This window comes from Podarcis cretensis (assembly GCF_951804945.1).
Source record: "Podarcis cretensis genome assembly, chromosome: 1".
In the NCBI taxonomy this organism is placed as follows: domain Eukaryota; kingdom Metazoa; phylum Chordata; class Lepidosauria; order Squamata; family Lacertidae; genus Podarcis; species Podarcis cretensis.
The window spans coordinates 47463786-47479551 of record NC_137170.1 but is presented as its reverse complement, the minus strand read 5'-3'; the positions used below and the strand labels follow the sequence as shown (position 1 = coordinate 47479551).

The following is a 15766-nucleotide window of genomic DNA, read 5'->3' as shown; positions in this document are numbered from 1 at the left end:
CTGGTGGGAGGGCTTCCACAGGGAGGGCTCCACTACTGAGAAGGCCCTCTGCCTGGTTCCCTGTAACTTGGCTTCTCGCAGTGAGGGAACTGCCAGAAGGCCCTCGGCGCTGGACCTCAGTGTCCAGGCAGAACGATGGGGGTGGAGATGCTCCTTCAGGTACACAGGGCCGAGACTGTTTAGGACTTTAAAGGTCAGCACCAACACTTTGAATTGTGCTCGGAAATGTATCAAATGATTCAAGACTAATGTCGTATCTAGGAATGAGCACCTGAGCTGGGCATTTCTCCCTTGACTGCTGCCCTCCCTTGCTCCTGTTGTACGCCTACTTTGGCATAAAGACCCTGATTTGTATTGAGTCAGAGCCCCCCCCCCCATTACATCCAAACCAGCAAACTCTGGTTTAATGTGGATTAACAGTAAGCCCCAGTGCCCATCTATTCTATGTGGGGGTGTAGGAAAGCCACTAAGGGAAGCCACTCATGAAGTAGCAATTGCTGGCAGAGGCGGAGGAAGGGGGCGGTGGGGGTGGACTGCCCTGGCACACTCACTGAAGGGGTGACATTTGGCGTGTGCCCGCGACTCCCAAGCCCTACCCTGAGCCATCGGGGTAAGGTGGGAGCTGCACCGCTTTGCTGGCAGCATTTCCCCCCCCCTTCCTCCTTCATTTTGACAGCTTGGAAGAGGCTTGGGAGTCGCAGGTGGGAGGTGCGCTGAATGTTCACCATGGGCGGCTCACTCCGCCCCCAGCTGCAGGGTGTGTGCACCGCTCTGAGCACCCAAGTGGCTATCCCGTGCCTGGGAGGGCACCCTCCGCACCGCGCACCCCCCCTTGAGAGTGTGCCACGCCCCCCTCCGGAGGGGCATATGCTCCGCCACTGTTTGCTGGCACTGTACAGGATCACACCCTCCCACTTAACAGCTGTGTGACTCTGTTAAGCAGAGACATTGACCCTGCAGGAAGGAGAACTGCATCATGGGGTGTAATCCTGAGAATTAAGTCAGTAAGTAAATATTACATTTAAACTAACATAATTTCCCTCCAGTTTATTACTTGATGAAATTTATATCTTGCTCTTCCTCTCAAGGGATGACTCAGGATGACTCTGGTTACTTTAAAATAAGTGGCAGCTTCCAATCTCCTCTTTTCGGCTGTACCGGATGAGGAAAGGGGGGGGGGCGGGGAGCATGTGAGCACAAGGCATTGCTTTAAAGCATCATTTAGTGTTACATGTCAGAGGCTCGCAAGAGTGAATTAGGATGAAGTAGTTTTAAAGCCAACCCAAACAAGATCCTTTGACCTTAAAGTTGGGATAAAATGCTGAGCTCAGCATGGCCAGACTTGTTGATTACGATGGAATTGTTGTTGTACGGTAGCCTTTCAGACTAAACCCACAGTTTAATAGCTTATTGTTTCCACCGGGAATGTGGCAGATTAGCAGATCATAACGCATGAGGGCTTCTTTTCTCTTTATCTGTGCAGCATTAATTCCCAAGACTATTTTCCCTCCTAGAAGTCTCCAAACAAATTTTGCACTAGCAGTAAAGGAGACTTTGGCTAGAAGGAGACAAAGAAAAGCACATTGCAGTGTCAGCAAATCAGAATACTGTCCTAGTTGCACAATTTATGAGTGTGTGTGCCCTGAATTCCAGTAGCTATTAGGGATTGGGATGCAAAATGCCATTTTAAACAGCTTTTCTGTCGGTCTTCCAAAGGCCACGAGTATCGTAAAAAATACATATAGAATCACAAAATTTAGAACCGCAGATATACAGCAAAAAAGGTGAGGAAGCTGAAAGATAAACAGCGCTCCTGTTTAGTGCAGAAAGAGATTCTGTATCATTCAGCAGGGTTGGGGAGCATCAGAGGAAGTTTTTCACCAGGGAGAAGAAGGAAGAAATTCCTTGTGCAGTCACAGAGAAAGTAGATGGTGACTTTCCCAGACTTGCATGCTCCTAGATCTGCCATGTAGCATTGCGCCAACACTAAGCAAAGTGCCTGCAATGTTCAGCTGCAGAACATGCCTGAAATATTCAGTGGATCCAGTTTTCCTTCCTTCCTTTCATCCCTTACTTTTCATGTCTCTGCAAAACCAAGGCTGACTTTACAATTTGCCCGGTGCGATTCACAGCCACTCGATAATAGGCTCATCAAATTCCATGAAATGGCTCTGAAGTAAACAGCTTGAACTGCAACCCACATTATTTTTAACTCCTTGTGGTGCCCACAGTTTCATTGGAAAACATTTGAATTTCAGAAACTATAGTCCCCAATTGATTTTTTTTAACAGAAATTTCTCCCCCCCCCCAATGCTTCAGTTACTGTGAAAATTGAGGCTTTTCCTTCCTCCATCCATGGTGGTCATGAAACGTTATTAATGAAATAAGATAAGACAGGGAGGGACTAAGGACCCCGAGGCTTTATTGATAGGACCTGCATTTTGTTACGAAATGGTGTGATTGTAATGCCTTGTGAAATAACAACAACCTTCCTGTGACAGGCTGAAGGGAAAAAGAGCTCCACACCCCTCCAGCTCCACCATTTCTCATTAACACACACACACACACACACACACAGGCAAGTGATATAGCCTGGGTAAGAAGAATTAAAGTGAACAATTGGCCAGTGTTTGGACAGTTTGATTCTTGATTCTTATTCTTAGCTATAGTCCGTGCACAGTCTTAACAGTAAACATATGCGTTTTAGTAAATGCCGGTGTTCACATGTGGGTGCTGCAAACGGGTGGGGGAAGGGGGGCGGTGGGGGCAGGCTGCATGGGGTGTCACCACTGAGGGGGGTGACAAAATGCTGGGTGGCACTCACCGTGGGGCCTGCAGCACACCCAAGCCACATGTCTCTCCTGGGAGTGATGTGGTGGCTTCGGTACCCGCAGGCTCTGTGCTGCCCCAAACAGTCTGGCCATTGCCTCCCGCTCAGCTGTAGTGCGGTTGAGTGGGAGGAGGCAGGCAGACTCCTCAGAGGCCCCGTGGAGCCTCCTACCCCAGTTGGCCCCGCCCCACGGACAGCTGGCCCCGCCCCCGGGTGCAGGGTACACACGCCGCCCCAGGCACCCAGTAGGCTTGCTCTGCTGCTGGCTGCAAATCCCAGCTATGTGCCCATCAGTATTCACCTGAGCAATAATCTGGCAAAAAAAGTTGACTTGCCTTACGGAGACGAAATGAAAGCAATACAACTACTCAAAGTATGCACAGTGAATGGAGCATTTGCGAAAAAAAACTAAAATGATATATCTTGTTGATGCAATTATTATATTAAGCGGGACACTAGAAACCAATGAGCACAAGTCTACAAAACTTTAGTGTTTAACATCCCCCACTGACATCTATTGGACAAAGCACCAGTTAATTTTCTGTTGAAATCAATGCTTAGCTCTGTCCAATAGAAGTTAATGGGGGCTTGCTTTTGTCCGGTACACTATATCTAGTTAGCTACTTTGTTTTTGATCAAAAACAATCATCTGCCTAACCCAGGGGTCAGCAAACTTTTTCAGCAGGGGGCCAGTCCACTGTCCCTCAGACCTTGGGGGGGGGGGCTGGACTATATTTTTTTTTTGGGGGGGGGAATGAACTAATTCCTATGCCCCACAAATAACCCAGAGATGCATTTTAAATAAAAGGACACATTCTACTCGTGTAAAAATACGTTGATTCCTGGACCATCCGCAAGCCAGATTTAGAAGGCAATTGGGCCAGATCTGGCCCCCGGGCATTAGTTTGCCTACCCATGGCCTAACCACTTCTTTTTTTTAAGGAATGGAAACAAAAGTTACATTCCTGTGAACTTAGATAATGCAAGGTAGCATTAATTGTTTTGTAACATCTATTGGAAGACAAACACTTTGGCATAGACTATGTATCCTATAGGAACCAGCCTTTTTACTGACATTTGTGCAGTGCATGGGCAAATAATGAATACTTTTCAGATTAATGTACTTTTTTAAAATGGCAGTATATGTAATATTTATTTAAGTTATACACACAGCTCTCATCTCTGTATATTTTTTTTTATTTTCTCTTGTTACAGTTTAATTACTTATTCAGATCAGTACATTGACTATGACCCTTTTATAACTCCTGCTGAACCTTCCAATCCCTGGATAAATGATGACGCTGTATTTTGGGACTTAGAAACAAGGTAAGAAATTAATATTTTTCACACTTCTTACTATTATTTCTATACAGCTTTATATTTTTTTGGGGGGGGTCTCAAAGCTGTTTACAACCTACATTCATACTTTTGAAAGTGAAACTTTCAAAGATAAAACATTGCAGAGCTCTTTTGGCTGCACAGTTTGCATTATCTTGATGTAAAGGATTGACACCTGCCTATAACAGAGGGAGAGGTGAGATGGCAAGACCATGCAGAGAACAGCTGCTGGCTGGCTCCTCTCTTCCCAGAACTGACTCCCAAAATCCTAATAGTCATTGTAACAATTATTATTATTTATATAGCACTATCTATGAACAGGATGGTTTATTTACAAAGGAGGGTCCCTGCCCAGTTATCTAACATTATTTAAGAATTGGTACCTAAATTTCCTTCTCCACCTCTTTATAGATTCCTTTGTCCCTTATTGTATCCCATCTGTTACACTGATGTCATTATTTGAATTTAAAATAAGGGTAGTTAACTTTTCTGTCTCAGGCTGCATACAACCCCAGAAGAGGGATTTTGTGGGCTCCCTCAAACTTGTCATTAAATATATCATTAATTTCTTATTTTCTGAGATAAGAAATTTATTAGAGTAAGAGACCCTTCTGAGGAAAAGAATACAGCTGCATACTTATCATTCTCAGATTCTCCTTTCAATACATAAAACAGATACTGAATAGGAAATTATGCCCCTCTCTCCCCAGAAAATCATAACTCACCCCAAATATTGCAGGTTGACATTTTCCTCTCTTGGGCTACAGAGTGGATTTCTTCAAATTATAAGCAAGTGTTTATCTCTGATATCAGCTTTGTATCCACAAGCAGAGTACTACCTAGCTTATCTTTTTCTGACATTGTGACAAGGTAACAAATCATCTGTTTTCATACATACAGATTTCTCTACTCTTTGAAGTCAAAAGGATGTGTGTGTCCCCCTTTAATTTAAATTATCACTACAGGCTCACTAATGAGCATTTTGAATTAAGCTGTCACAGAAAAATATACGTTGGGAGACTCGAAAAAGAAACCCTGGCTGATCCTTATCTTTCTATCCTTTGAATAGCAAGGAGCCTTCTCAGCACCGGGTCAAAAGATGGGGCTTCTCTATAGATGAGGTGTTGAAAGATCCCGTTGGGCGTGACCAGTTTCTTCGGTTTCTGGAATCGGAATTCAGTTCTGAAAACCTCAGGTAAAGACCCTTCAGATACGCTAAAGATTTAGTGCTCCAAAGGTTGCAGTACTTGCTCAGCAGAAAAGTTCACTCATGTCAAGAGCAAGGAATGTGGGAATTGGACTCCTGTATGGAATGCTATAAATTAGCATGACAGCAGTGCTAGTCTGTATCTAAAAGGTACCCTTAAGGTACCACTAAGGAATTCGCCAAAATCTTTGTTAAAAGGCATGCTGGTTGGATTTTGATAGAAATCTACAATTCCCTCTAGAAGAAGGTTAATTTTCCATATATGTTGGACTAAAATTAGTTATGATGCGAGGCAAAAGCTAAACGTGAGCGATCCCTGTCACCCTGTTATCATCATAACAAACACAAGCTGCAGTGACAGCTCAGTCATTCATTTGCTTAGCATTACATGCAAACTCACATGCCTCATCGTTTTCAAAGGGGGCAGGAACAATCTCTGGACAGAGATCTGAGACCCCATCTAGTGTTTAACAGACAGCTTTGTTAGTAGGTTCCGATAATACATTTATATGCTTGTGTCAAACAGGGTCAGATTTTGAATCAGTGTTACTGAGTGAGCTAATTCACAAAGAGAACAGAACAGGCCTTATTAGTAAGCAATGTTTTCTGGGACGTCACGTAAGGCCACTGAAGCATAAAAGTAAAGGTAAAGGTACCCCTGCCCGTACAGGCCAGTCTTGACAGACTCTGGGGTTGTGCGCCCATCTCACTCAAGAGGCCGGGGGCCAGCGCTGTCCGGAGACACTTCCGGGTCACGTGGCCAGCGTGACATCGCTGCTCTGGTGAGCCAGAGCCGCACACGGAAACGCCGTTTACCTTCCCGCTAGTAAGCGGTCCCTATTTATCTACTTGCACCCAGGGGTGCTTTCGAACTGCTAGGTTGGCAGGCGCTGGGACCAAGCAGCAGGAGCGCACCCCGCCACGGGGATTCGAACCGCCGACCTTTCGATCGGCAAGCCCTAGGCGCTGAGGCTTTTACCCACAGTGCCACAAAGGATATGGCAGCACCTTGAGAACACTGTTCTGTGACCGCTCCTGCAGCTACAGCTAAAGACTAGTTTCAGAACCGCTACATTAGATGCTCGTAGTTCTGCAACAGACATCTTGGCGAATGCCCACACATATATCCAGGGCAGGAAGAAGAAAGGAATAACTGATATAGGGATAGCCAAAGGATCTCTGTGGCACTTGAAGAATGCAATACTTATTTCACTGAGCCTAGAACTGAATGTTCAGTATAGATGGATGAGACACAGCGTGTTGTGTACTGGTTAGAGCCTTGAACTACTAGGACCAGGGAAACACAAGTTCAAACCCCACTTGCCTTTGGACCAGTCAGTCTCTATCACTTAGCCTAACCTACCTCACAGAGTTGTTGTGCGGAGAGATGGGGAAGAGGTGTGCTGATGTGAGCTCATTAGAGGAAATTGCAGAATATAAATGCAGATGGTGGTGATGATACCGGAATAGTGAAGGGATAGTCCAATCACAGGGGAGGGGGCAATTGTGGAGTGCAGTTGTGGCTGATGAAGGAAGACCTCATCAAGATGCAACAGCCCCTAGGACCAGATGGGCTGCGGAAGAAGAGGCTGCTAGTTCTGGGAGTTCCAGGATCCTGTGGGAGGGAGAAGCTATTTCAGTATTTTGCCTATGGCGACAAAATGCCTAAAGCCAGCCCTGAGGGGGAGTTTCACCAGCTGTCTCCAGATTTTTCCTGTCAGAGATTTTTGTGTATTCGAACCAGCTGGAGAAATCTCCATCGTCACAATTAGAACTCTCTTTTCTCACTTTATAGTAACCTAAGAGTAAGGTAATTCCTGAACCGTGAAAGCAAGCATGTATGAAGGCTGAGAAAAGGGACATTTGTGAAGTACCTAAAGACCTTAAGGGTAGTTATTTAAAAAAAAAAGAGGATTCACACACACAAAAATAATGGAAGACAAGCAATTGGGTGGGTGGGGAGCTTTGTTAGGTTTACTAAATTCCCTTAATTTCAGATACTTTTTTATTTCCTTGTTTATTCCAGTGGGTAGCCATTTCCTCAGAACAGCACAGTGTTGTGAAAACAACAAATGCCACTCCTGTGAACACATCAATAACATCCTTACCTGATACACAGGATGCAGAATTAGTTGCCCCTTCCTCTCCCTCCTCTCAGTGTGCTTAGGGCAAGGAGGAAAGACCACAGCTCAGTGGTGGAGCACCTGCCTTGCTTGCAGAAGGTCTTGGGTTCAATTCCTGGCATCTCCAGGTAGGGATAAGAAAAGCACAGGACACACAGGCTTACTGAGACCAGGTTCCCAGAGAGGAGCTCCCAGCTGCTTTGCCCCTTTTTGCAGCTGTGCTATATACAAAGACAAGGTTTGGCTTGTTGTGCAGTCCAGCCTGGGGCTCCTGGTTCTGCTCTCGCCTCACTAACCCTCAGCTGTAGCCAGTGTTTGACCTCGACTCGCCTGTCAGCCGCCACCATGTGCATAGACACCTCAGCTGGGAGTAGAAATGGTTAGTTGCGATGCAGGGCAAAAGCTAAACGTGAGCAATCCCTGTCACCATGTTATCATCGTAACCAACACAAGCTGCAGTGACAGCTCAGTGTCAATCTGTCATTCATTCATTTGCTTAACGTGAAGGTTCAGCACAAAACTGGAAAAGATCCAATTGCCAAGACAAGAAATCAGCAAAAGTGATTAAACAATATACACTATGTATATGCTTAAAAGTATGCCTTTACCCACCTGGTGTCCTCTAGATGTTTTGAAGTACAACTCCCATCAGCCCTAGCAAGTGGGAGGTACCAAATCTGGAAGGTACCAGGTTGGTGACCTTATATGAAATTACTTCCAACATGATAACAGGAAAAGACACTACTGCAAGCATGTATGTGTCTATAAAGAAGCGAACAACAACAACAAAACACATTTTCTTGACAGTGAAAGACGGGTACTAATCAGACTCCTAAGGCATCTTGTCCTAAGAGATGGTACAAAAGGTAATGATTACTGTCTCTGTGTGACCTTTGAGGCAGAAATTCCAAGGAGCTGAAATAACTTTGCCGTTTCTTGACATCAGCATCTGTAGTCTCTTAGCCACTAGAGGGTGCAGATGCTCTACAGGTACTAGTTTCTGCTAAATTCAGGTGGAAGACCTCTGACATCATGTGGATATGAAAAGGAGTACTATATTCCATAGGCCTAGAGAAGAACCCAAAGCCTGACTGATTGTTGCTACTCACCAGTGTTCACAAGTTATACTGGAAATCCTGTAGAACTGAAAATTATACATGGAAAGCTTGCCACGCACCTCAGAATTGAGATGTAAATGTGAAGCATGTTTTGTTTTCCTCCTCTAGGGGATATCATAGATGCAGTGTCCTGAGCCACACTATGAGAACAGGGTCTGAATAACAACCCGATTATAGCCCACCTTGAGATCTCAGTGTTTTTGTTTTCTACACCCAACATAATAATAATAATAATAATAATAATAATAATAATAATAATAATAATAAAAATTTATTATTTATACCCCGCCCATCTGGCTGAGTTTCCCCAGCCACTCTGGGCGGCTCCCAGTCAGTGTTAAAAACAGTACAGCATTACATATTAAAAACTTCCCTGAACAGGGCTGCCTTAAGATGTCTTCTGAATGTCAGGTAATTCTTTATCTCTTTGACATCTGATGGGAGGGCGTTCCACAGGGCGGGCGCCACTACCGAGAAGGCCCTCTGTCTGGTTCCCTGTAGCCTCACTTCTCGCAATGAGGGAACCGCCAGAAGGCCCTCGGCGCTGGATCTCAGTGTCCGGGCTGAACGATGGGGGTGGAGATGCTCCTTCAGGTATACAGGACCGAGGCCGTTTAGGGCTTTAAAGGTCAGCACCAACACTTTGAATCGTGCTCGGAAACGTACTGGGAGCCAGGGCAGATCTCTCAGAACCGGTGTTATGTGGTCCCGGCGGCCACATAAGAAAATGCTCCTAGTCTCAGGAGCTGGAGAATCTAGTCTGGATGAATCATACATGCTTTCATGATGCCTGCAAGTGTCTGAAGCTTTGACACTGTAAGCCAATCTGAGAAGCAAATCCAAGCTGCACTGAGCTCAGAGAATTGGAAGTACAGGTGTCACAAATAAATACATTTCACACCAGTATCCTTTAACATACTGCTGGCCCTGATCAGAGCAAGTGTGATTCATTATATTTCCCATTATTTGGGAGGGGAAAATGAGTTCTTTTGCAAGACTGTGGTTTTAATTTTTTATAAGGCTCAATTAATATGAGCCTTAAAAACATAGTAATTTGGGTGCCTAGTAGCTTAAACGAGATCTGAGAAGGGCAACGAACGCAAACAGCAGAATCCTAGGCATATCTTCTCAGAATTAAGCCCCACTTAATACATGAATTTTATTTGTATGCTGCCTTTCCATGGTTCAACCCATGCTCAAGGTGGCTCAAAACATGAGCATATATATGTGGGAATCACTAATGACAGCTATCACTTCACTGGAAAAAAATACAGCTTTTGGACTGCCCTTATCACTTTTCATTCAAATAGATTTGGTATATATAAATGTTTCTTTTGATGAGCATGCTTTCAAGAACAACTATTACCGTACTATGAAGAAATGGAGAATATTCTCCCTTCTGGATGGTATAAATTGCATTACATGGTTATCTTTAGCAGACACTAGACAGTGATTACCGTATATAAGAAGGGGACATTATGTGGAACATATTTCTGCCACATCCTGGTGGGTTTTGAATACTATTCTCACAAGTAGTTCCTCTGACTTCCCATGACTTGAATGTCTTTGTGAAGACTACATTAGACCCTTTGGCTAGAAAGGGTGCAATCTACCAAAGTGCAGTCCCTCATTGGATATATGTTAAAATAAACAGTAAATATACCCTGGGTGGGTACATTCTTCCTAAGAGGCAAAAGGGTAAAGCACAGCCTCGATTTCTTCTGTGCTGATCCTTGCTGGTAACAGCCAGTATGGATAAAACTCAAAACCCACCTTTCCTTCTTTCCCCCCATATACTCACAATGACATTTGCCATTTTTAAATGTGTTTCTTTCTTATGGCTGTTTATTCCAGGTCTGCGTCCTCTTTGTCTGTACAATATTGCTGTGTTCCTCAAATCACAGCGGTGCCTGTTGTCGTAGGTTTACGTTCTATTCTGCCTGCCCACTGCCACAACTGTGTGCTGTCTGTAAAGAGAATGTAGTGAGGAATCCCTTTCCTCTGGCTAGGCAGAATCCTTTCTCCTCAGGCTGTCTTTAAAGTGTGGGGCAGCCATTGTAGCAGCAGAATAGCTTTGTCCTATTTGCTGAGGGTCTTTCCATGCCTGACATTGCCTTGGACCGTCACCATGTCCGCTCCTTATCCCATTTACTCTCCAAACAGAACCTCAGAGGAAGTCCATTTTGGGACCCTCCTTTCTTATGCAGGTTTGCTGATCACATTGCACACTAGTCCTGCATTTCAGTATACGGAGGAGAGCGTGTAATTTAGGCTGGGTTAGGTGTTTTCTTCCAGGATTAAAAGGTAAAGGTACCCCTGCCCGTACGGGCAGGTCTTGACAGACTCTGGGGTTGTGCGCCCATCTCACTTAAAGAGGCCAGGGGCCAGCGCTGTCCGGAGACACTTCCGGGTCACGTGGCCAGCGTGACATCGCTGCTCTGGCGAGCCAGAGCCGCACACGGAAACGCCATTTACCTTCCCGCTGGTAAGCGGTCCCTATTTATCTACTTGCACCCGGAGGTGCTTTCGAACTGCTAGGTTGGCAGGCGCTGGGACCGAGCAGCGGGAGCGCACCCCGCCGCAGGGATTCGAACCGCCGACCTTTCGATCGGCAAGTCCTAGGCGCTGAGGCTTTAACCCACAGCGCCACCTGCGTCCCAACCCTTCCAAGATTACAAGCGCTCAAAATGGGTCTGTGTAAACTGTGGCTCCCAAGGTCAGGCTGCACCACAGCTGATCATTAAAGTCTTCCATATCTCAGATGGCTTATCCTCCTTCCTCTTTCTCCTTGGTTGCCATGGCTATGGGGGAGGAGGACCGGAATGGACGGTCAATCAAACTGCAGGCGGTTTTGAAAGGCAACTGTGGAACAGCCCACCAGATCCTGTCACACAGATGGCTTTAATACTTCTTGCAGGGTGGAGAGATTGTTAAGAACAGGAAATCGCAGAATACAGCTGCCTTTTGGGGGCTAGGGGGAGGTACGAAAAGAGAAAACTTCACAAAGCTCAAGCCAAATGAATTAAAAATGTCTTTTCCCAGCATTAGCAACATGGCTGAGGTTTGTGATTAAAGAGGAGGGCAATCTTTACTCTCTTCAGTGGTGGAGAAGGAGAGAGGCACAATGGATGTACTTGTTTGCATTTATATCCCACTTTCCTTTCATCACAGAAAATACATGCAGTTCCCCGGTGGTCACCCATCCAGCACAGAGCAAGGCACGCACCTTCTGAGCTTCAGCAAAGCAATGGCCTCGTGACCTTTTAACGCCATGCATTTCTCAAGCTGCTCATAAAGGGTTTATCTCCAAAGTACATGCAGCATAGACGCCTTTGGAGATTTATTTATTTTGGGGGTCACACATATTTAATCATCATTGGCGACTTGCACATTGAATGAGCTGTCACAGACCGAATACCGCAGATTGCATTTCCGTATCACCTGACACGTAATGTTTTTACATGATGCAATTTCAGCTGCCAGTGGTGAGAAACCATAGTAGACAACTGAGCCAGTCCCTCTTCTACCACCTACAAGAAAAAAAGGAAAAGGGTGACAGAGCATGTGATTTGCATGCAGAGGCTCCCAGCTCCAGTCCTGGGCGTCCTCAGTTAGAATGATCAGGTAGCAGGTTCTGGGATTGCCCTTTGAAACCCTGAAGAGTTGCTCCTTATACAATTGCTTGCCCTGACAGCTCTTGTCTAGGGTTGCCCAAATTGGAGGGAAGTTGCAGTTATTGCGAATGCCCACTGGGTGTCATTATCACTTTGTGCAGATTCCTGTCAAAGCACTTTCTTGGCAGTAGGAAAAAGAGGTTTATTTCTACAGTTACTTTTAAGGGGCACCTAGGGGGGGATATTTTTGTTACGCATGTGTAGGCAACATCCACCCCACACCAGTGTGAACACATCCAGTTGCATCAATATGTCATGTTAAGCATTGATAAAATGTAAATGCCTCATTTGAGTTTCCTCTGGTGTGTTATCAGCTCCAGATGATTTATATTGATCCAGTTGGACAAGCATATGAGCACATTATAAGGAGTAAGCAACTCAGGCACGCAGTGTAAAACAGCAAATTGTGTATGGCAGATGTACATGTACAAATTGTTTGTTTGTTTCTTAGATTTTATACCCTGCTTGATTGAAAAAAAAAAGGCGGTTTACAAAAGATAAAACAGTAAAATCAAGAAAAAAACATAACCCTACTTTAAAATATACAAAAGATAAAATACTAAAACAGATTAAAATTACCTCAGCATTCTAGGCACCTGTGTAGACTTTTCTAAACAAGCATGTTTTTAGCAAGTGCCAAAAAGTGTACAGTGAAGGCGCCTGCTTGATCTCAATAGGCAGGGAGTTCCAAAGTCTGGGGTGCTGCCACACTAAATGCTCAAGTTCTCCGTTCAGTACAATGGAAGGAGCGTCTCCACCCCCATCGTTCAGCCTGGACACTGAGGTCCTCCTCCAAGGGCCTTCTGGCAGCTCCCTCACTGCGAGAAGCCAAGTTACAGGGAACCAGGCAGAGGGCCTTCTCGGCAGTGGTGCTCTCCCTGTGGAACACCCTCTCTGCAGATGTCAAGGATAATTTTTAGAAGACATGTGAAGGCAGACCTGTATCAGGAAGTTTTAAATGTTTGGCATTTTACTATGTTTTTATTTGTGCTGTAAGTTGCCCAGAGCGACTGGGGACACGCAGCCAGATCAGCAGGGTATAAATGATAAAATTATTGTTATTATTAAATGCAGAATGGGTATTAGGTGGCACCTGTAGTAGTGCCAATTCTGCCGATCAAAGTGGTTGACTGGACACCTGTTGGGTAAGGCCATCTTATAGGTAAACTGGTCCCAAGGTGTTAAGGGCTTTACATATCAATAGTAACACCTTGAACTTGGGGCAGTCTCAGATTGGCATGCAGTGCAGATCTCTGAGCACAGGTGTTATATGCTGGCAAGGCCTCACTCCTGTCAGCACCCGTGCTTCAGCATTCTGCACTAACTGCAGCCTCTGGATGAAGCACAAGGAAAGCCCCACATAGAGCACATTCAGAATCTATCTTGAATAAAGGCAATTTCACAGATGAAGTTTTTTATAAAAGAAATCCATTGTGTTTTCTATCAGTTCTTTACATGAATGTAAACTCCACATTGGATTTAATGTACATTCCATCTCAATTTATCTCCTACATTAACAGCATTTCCATGTTGACTCAAACCACAATAGACTCAAATGCACCACAATTGCGACCACTTTCCTAGTGGTTAGACCTATCACATTTTGGCTCTTGCAAAGTTTCTTTCACGAGCCACTGGATTAGTGTAACTGAGTTGCATTTAACATAATTTGAATATTGGCTGCATAACATGTCAGCTTCTGTACTATAAATGAATTTTCTTTAATGTAACCTTCAGTGGAGCTAGGACTGGGATTAGCCAGTGCCTTGGTAACTCAGGTTGAAGCACATCTCTGAGACGAATTTTCCCTGTCTTTTCCCTTGATACAGGTTTTGGTTGGCTGTCCAAGACCTGAAAAAACAACCATTGCAAGATGTAGCTACCAGAGTGGAAGATATCTGGCAAGAGTTCCTCGCTCCTGGGGCCCAGAGTGCCATCAACCTGGACTCTCACAGCTATGAGATAACAAGCCAAAATGTCAAAGACCCAGGGAGGTACACATATGAAGATGCACAGGTTCGGACTTGGGTGTCATTCCTAATAGTGCACTAGAACAGAGGAGGGGATGTAACTTTTTAATTTCAGGTTGGGCAAGAACTGTGTCAAGAAAATGTACTTGTGTTTAGCCAGTTAATATATACAATGAGGACTACGGGCAAAAATACAAGAGCTGGATAAGCCAATTCACACTATAAATGTATTCTCAAAAAGGAACTAATTGGATATGCTCCCAAACCTAGCTCATTCACAAAATCCATGGGACTTTTGTTGAATTTGCTCCTTCTACCAGAAGGTTAGAGTGTGTTGCTGATAACACCAAGGTTGCAGATTCAATCCCTATATGGGACAGCGGCATAGGGGGTTGGTCTAGATGATTCTGAAGATCCCTTTCCATCTCTGGGATTCTATGATGCACCCCCCCCCCCACACACAAACCTGGCACCACACTTCTCTATGTCCCATTAGTGCTTGAAAGTGTTTGAAGCAGGAACTGAGAGAGAGTTCTCCTTTAGCATGAGATAGCCAGTGCAAACACATTATAATGACATATCACGTTTTCTGGGGGCTGAGGCTTGGCACTGAAAACAGATTTCAAGGGTGAGACCTGGCACACCCTGGCTCAAATTAAGCAGCGAGTTCCCACAGGAGTTCACAGACATCGCATTCCTGTGCAGTAAGCCAGGCATAATTAGGTAAAAGAAAACAGTGATGTGGTAGGGAGGATATGAGGCTATTCTATTAAAAAACTATGCAAGATGGGAAAGAGAACAAACAATGGGAACATCCTTGGGTTGGCTGGGGGAGGAAAAGGTTTCGCTATGCAGTACTTATCTTTTTAAACTGAGCCCTCCCGTGAATTGAAGAAGTTATGTTAAGCCCTAGAATGTGTAGAATCTTCATCCAAGGGAAGATCAAATGGTTCTTGCCTTCTTAATATCAGCTCATTGAACATCATGTTTGCATAGGAGGCGACGCACAATAATTGCTCCATGCACCCCAGATTTGGTGGCTATCAATGGCTGGACAGAGCCTATGCATCCTGGGATCTACCAGAGTGGCCCCTGTTCCAGAGTGATGTCCAGCACATGGAGAGAAGGGCCTTATTTGCTTGCTATGGCTCTTCTCCATGCATAGAATAAGTATGTGCATGGTACGCAGCAGCAGGCGCTACCTGCTGCCATTTCCACCATGAAAAGCCAATCACCACACTCTGCACAGGTGTGATGGCAGGGCTCCATGCAGCAAGGAATTCTGAATCCTTTTGGGGTACGCTTGTGCGTGAGCCCATGTAGCAGCAGGAGTGGGAGTCTGCTGCCACCTCTCATAAGTGCATTCATTCTACATGTGGGGAAGAGCCCAAATGAGTGAACAGGGCTCGGAGGTATGCCCTGGAAGGAGATGGGGTTAGTGAGTGCCACGCCCCTCCTTCACTGCAGGTGGGCTCTGCATGCATCCACATAAGGCTTTAGTCCTTA

General features: G+C 45.1%; 1 protein-coding gene across 4 annotated transcripts in view; it reads left to right on the top strand.

The window, feature by feature from the left end:
• Positions 1 to 15766, top strand: part of RGS6 (regulator of G protein signaling 6) — a 215157-nt gene that overhangs the window by 166761 nt on the left and 32630 nt on the right. For 2 of the 4 annotated variants that reach the window (XR_013842305.1, XR_013842306.1), the window contains exons 13-15: positions 4046 to 4156; positions 5238 to 5363; positions 14120 to 14284. Coding sequence is in view for 2 of the 4 variants with exons in the window: in XM_079990206.1 (XP_079846332.1) it covers positions 4046 to 4156; positions 5238 to 5363; positions 14120 to 14306 (424 nt within the window). In the remaining 2 variants the exon portion in view is untranslated. Of the gene's footprint in view, positions 1 to 4045; positions 4157 to 5237; positions 5364 to 14119; positions 14307 to 15766 lie in introns of all 4 variants that reach the window. The other 2 variants (XM_079990206.1, XM_079990207.1) reach the window with 1 other exon arrangement.